This window comes from Penaeus chinensis, chromosome 27 (assembly GCF_019202785.1).
Source record: "Penaeus chinensis breed Huanghai No. 1 chromosome 27, ASM1920278v2, whole genome shotgun sequence".
Taxonomy (NCBI): Eukaryota; Metazoa; Arthropoda; class Malacostraca; order Decapoda; family Penaeidae; genus Penaeus; species Penaeus chinensis.
In genome coordinates, this window is record NC_061845.1 from 25,484,687 (window position 1) to 25,489,686 (window position 5,000).

Here is a 5,000-nt window from a genome sequence, read left to right on the forward strand (position 1 = left end):
AGGCCGAACCGAGCTCTTCGGGAGGGAACCAGCTGAGGCTCTCCTGACGCTCGGGGCCTCCTACCTGATGCTGTACAGGACTCCGCCGTTGGGATAGATCCTGAGGTATACGTTAGGAAGGATGATGTCGTGGAAGTGACCCATCTTCTCGTTCTTGAAGAAAAGGTCAGGCATCCACACCTTGTTCGTCTCCGTCAAGGTGAGGTATTTTATCCTCCCTGAAAGTGGGGATGGAGAGAGATGAGAGGAGGATGGGAGAGAGGGAGGGAAGAGAGAGAGAGAGTTTGAGATTGAGATTGAGATTGAGAGAGAGAGAGAAGAGAGAGAGAGAGAGAGAGAGAGAGAGAGAGAGAGAGAGAGAGAGAGAGAGAGAGAGAGAGAGAGAGAGAGAGAGAGAGGGGGGGAGGGAGGAAATTATACATTGAAAAATATATACATAAATAATAATGATAATAATAATAATGATAATAATAATAATAATAATAATTTTACCCATAGCTAAAAAAATCATAATATATACAACGATCGGTGTATATATATTATTTTTTTTTTTTACAAAATGATGAACAAACTCAGTGTCTTGAACTTACCTCCTCCCAGGTCGCCGAAAAGGAGGCGTTCGTCCACCCACTCCTCTCTGAAGATGAGCTGCACACTATACTCCTGCGTGAGGTCAGTCCAGGTCACCAAACGAGGCATTAGGTCACATGTCTACTAAGAGCATTCACTCGTGGCACCGAATTATTATTTTTTAATTTTTTTTACGTTTATCTTTTAAAATTAATAATTTATCACCACTTCCGGTCTCCATGAACTACTACGGTACACAATTCTTTTTTTTTTACTACACATGCTGATTCTGTTGTGTCAGCTTGGTGTCATGAAATCTACACAGACATGAAGTTGGTCTGAGAAGATTTAGTTTTAATCAAGCAATGCCAAAAATAACACGAGAGAACACTCAGCAGTAGAATACTCTCAGTATATGTTCAGGTATTAGTCATGTTTTAGAACAGGCTTTCTCTATGATAGTTTCACTTACAGGTAGATGCAAATGAGCTTTTATTGGCTCAACACAGGCATGGTTAACTAGCATGGTTCACTGTTGTTATTTTGACTAGATACATTATATTATACAGGAATATTGTGATCCTTGTTTGAAGTGCAGGAGAAAGGATCTTCTGTTAGTGATGAATGTTAGCTACACTTACGGGAATAATACGGATGACATTACAAATGAATTACCTTTTATCATGACTGAATGAAAATAATATGATTGCTGCCATTGTGAGGATCAATGACATATGACACCCCTCCTGGTATGTATATATATATATATATATATATATATATACATATATATATATATATATATATATATATATATATATATATATATATATTAAACATAATATACCAATATACAAATATATATATATATATATATATATATATATATATATATATATATGTATGTATATATACACACATACATAAATATAAATATAAATATATAAATATAAGTATAGATATATATACATACATATATATACACATAATATATATATATATATATATATATATATATATATATATATATATATATATATATATATATATATATAAATCAAAAGAGGAAAATATCGTAATTAGAAGAGAGACTAATGGGAAACACAGACAGTATTATACCAAATCACCAGAAGAGTTACGCCACAGACGTAAGGCCAGACCATGCTCTCTAACGGCACTCAGTCACAGCACCTTCTACGCCAAGCCTGCATGCGTGTGGTCAAGTGCAAGAGTCTTGTCTAAGTACACTAAACATACACAATTCAGACTGTAAAGAATGCAGAGGTTCTCTTGACAAGCAGGCATATTGTTGAGAGGGATATTGCAAGCAACATGGCAACAGGAATGCAAAGGGGGAGGGAGTTTTTCCTTATCGTTATTGTTTTTTTTTTCTTGGGGATTTTCGTTCTTTTTCATGATCATCATTGTCATTATTTTGTTCTAGATAACACTGACGACCGTCACAGCTGTATATAAACGGGCGATCTCAGGAAAAAACATTTTCTCTGTTTGTGATGTGAAGAAAGGCTGTGTGAGGTATACGAATGGCACAGCAACAAGGCACGAGTTGGAGTATTTAAGCAAAAGATCTTAGGGAAGGTGACAGAAAAGAGAAGGAAGTAAGGAAGAGATGGAGAATGAGAGGAGAGAGAGAGAGAGAGAGAGAGAGAGAGAGAGAGAGAGAGAGAGAGAGAGAGAGAGAGAGAGAGAGAGAGAGAGAGAGTGAGTGAGTGAGTGAGTGAGTGAGTGAGTGAGAGAGAGAGAGAGAGAGAGAGAGAGAGAGAGAGAGAGAGAGAGAGAGAGAGAGAGAGAGAGAGAGAGAGAGAGAGAGAGAGAGAAAGAGAGCATTAAAAATAGAAAAAAGAGACAGACGGAGTAATAGAAAGATAGAGAAGGGGAAAGAGGAAAAGAGAAAGAAAGGAAGAAGAGAAACACAGAGAAAGAGTGTACAAAAACTGCAGATACAGAATCTTCCGTAAGCAGCACACACTGTATCTGCGCAGTGAGTCGCCGCCAGCCAGATCGGCAACCTGGACCTCTGAGAACATAGCAAGAGAAGATTCCCGACTCGGCACCATTGGTCCGCGCGAGGGTTCAAGGGTCTTGGGTGTCACGAAAGACAGGGCATTCAAGAGAGTCGTGAGTCTACGCTTTTTGCACGCCACATTTCACTATGTTGCGAGCATTTGTTAAGATCTACAGAGATAGATACTACCTGAAGCGCCTGTTGAGGAATTGCGTTTTTAATTGTTGTTGCTAAATGTATATCCATTTCCACCTACATACACGCACACTCGCCCACGCAGTCCGCACACGCAGTCACGCTGGATAGATACTAGGGGTCCTCTTTTGTATCTGTATGATCACACTTTCCTCACAAACTACCCAACTAATTCGCGTTGAGAATACACGACACATTCCTACTTCCTACTTATTCTCTTTTAATGAGCATCCTCTGAAAATCAAAACATTGTACTTTTTTCGTTTCTCCTTCTCTGGTAAAAAATACATATGATCTTCCATCCGGGATCCCAGGCTCGATGTTGCGGCGGACGCGTGCAACCTACGGCGACGCCCTCCCCACCGGGGCCACACGACGCCCTTCGACGCGCGACCCGCGGGCCCTGACCTCGACTCTCCGAGCCCGCGAGCGCCAAAGGTCAGGAGCGGAGGGAGGTCGTGCTTAAGACGCCCTCCTCGCCTGCGTGGAGGGCCATTAAAGTCGAGTGTCGGCGGAAGGCCGCGCTCCTTCCCTCGGCGAAACACGCGGTTCTGGTCACTCTTCCCTTCTGCTCCTCGTCGTCGCTACGGAGTCGTCGCTGTTTACCCTTTAATTTATACCCCGAAGTCAAGGCGCCATGAACCGGCCTCACTCAGGCACGCACAGTCGAGGGGCGGGGAAGGGGGGCAGGGCAGCAGGGGCGAGAAACAAGCCGAGGGGCGGGTCTTGCTGGGCCGAGCAGAGGGCGGCCAGGGACGCACAGCCGAGGGATAGTGTCGGCTCGAGGCGAAGGAGGTGAAGCAAAGCTGGACGAGCGAAGCGACCAGCAAGAATAGACGAAAACCGGACGTCGGGAGGGCCAGGGACGGGCGCTCTCTCCCTAGATTTATTGGCAACATGGCGACTTCCCTCGGGCAGGTGACAAACAAGGTACTCGGCTCCTCCTTCATGCCTCCTGCCTCCTCCCTCTTCCGTCCTTCGCTTCATTTGGGTCCCTTCCTCTCTCCCTATTTCTTGCTCTCTCCGTTCCCTTTTTTTTGCGCACGTATCTTTTTATATACATACAATTTTCTTTACTAATCTATTTTCCTTGTTCTTCCTCACTTCATTTTCGCTACTGAGTGCTTCTATCTTATTATTTAATCCCATTCATTATAGCCCAAGAATCTTCATTATCCTTGTAATTCCTTTGCCTCATCATTTTCTCCAAAGCTACATCTTTAATCATATTTTTCAAGATCGTTTTGGCTCCAGCTTCCGACCGAGAACTTGAATCGGTGTCTTTAAGTCTATCCCCGGGAGTGCCATCAGTTGCCGATAGCTTATAGACAAGCTCCCTGGCTTTGAAGATAAATTCCAATGTTTCTCTTCAAGTAGGCTCGTGTTTCTTGTCAAATGAGCTCGGATATGACGCATTGTTTAAGCTCACGCGTTTTCAGAATTTCTGAAGAGACGAAATTAAATTTATCCGCTGATTTATGTGGTCATTACCACGGCTTGTTTCGAGGCATAAAATGGTTTCGCTTCAGCCAATTTCCTTGTTTTATACTCTCTTTTCTTCATCTTTTTCCTCCTTCATTCCCCACTCTTTCTTGATACGCACACATACAGACACTAACACACACACACACACACACACACACACACATATACATATATATGCACACACATATATGAATATACACAGTACAAGTGTGTATGTGCGCCGATATATACATATAATCAATTTATTTTCGTCCACATTTTACAACAAGTACCTTTCAAAAGTAATAATGGTCCCTTATCCAATTTGGACGTAGGGGCATGTCCGTCGAGGAACATGCGTACTAAGTCGCGGGATAACGTGATAGGGGAGCCGATTTCTTTCCGCCCCGACCTTGGCCCCAACATGCCGTCGTCAGAAATTACTCGCAGTGTTAACTGAGAGGGGGCTGACCGGGCGCGAACACAGGACCTTGTGATTGTAAAGACAGCGCCCTACAACTGAACTATCCCGCATCCAGAAGTACCGTTTCCCATCTTTTGATATAATTCTAGTGCTCACAACTTCGATTGGGTCTTGGGTGCGATTTCGTTTCTCCCCCTTTTTTGAGTAGGGGAAGAGGGGCATAATGCATAGAGAATAATTCGGTAAATGATTCCTTTAAATGATGAAAACTGTAGTTCACTGAAGAAACTCACAGGAGTAAAATTTTCACGAGGAAAATTC

At 42.6% G+C, this 5,000-nt stretch overlaps 1 protein-coding gene across 3 annotated transcripts in view; it reads right to left on the reverse strand.

The window, feature by feature from the left end:
• Positions 1–5,000, reverse strand: part of LOC125039536 (glutamate-gated chloride channel-like) — a 376,883-nt gene that overhangs the window by 23,367 nt on the left and 348,516 nt on the right. For all 3 annotated transcript variants that reach the window (XM_047633569.1, XM_047633568.1, XM_047633567.1), the window contains exons 5-6: positions 591–663; positions 65–218 (exon numbers count right to left, since the gene is read on the reverse strand). In XM_047633569.1, coding sequence (XP_047489525.1) covers positions 65–218; positions 591–663 — 227 coding nt within the window. The remainder of the gene's footprint in view (positions 1–64; positions 219–590; positions 664–5,000) is intronic.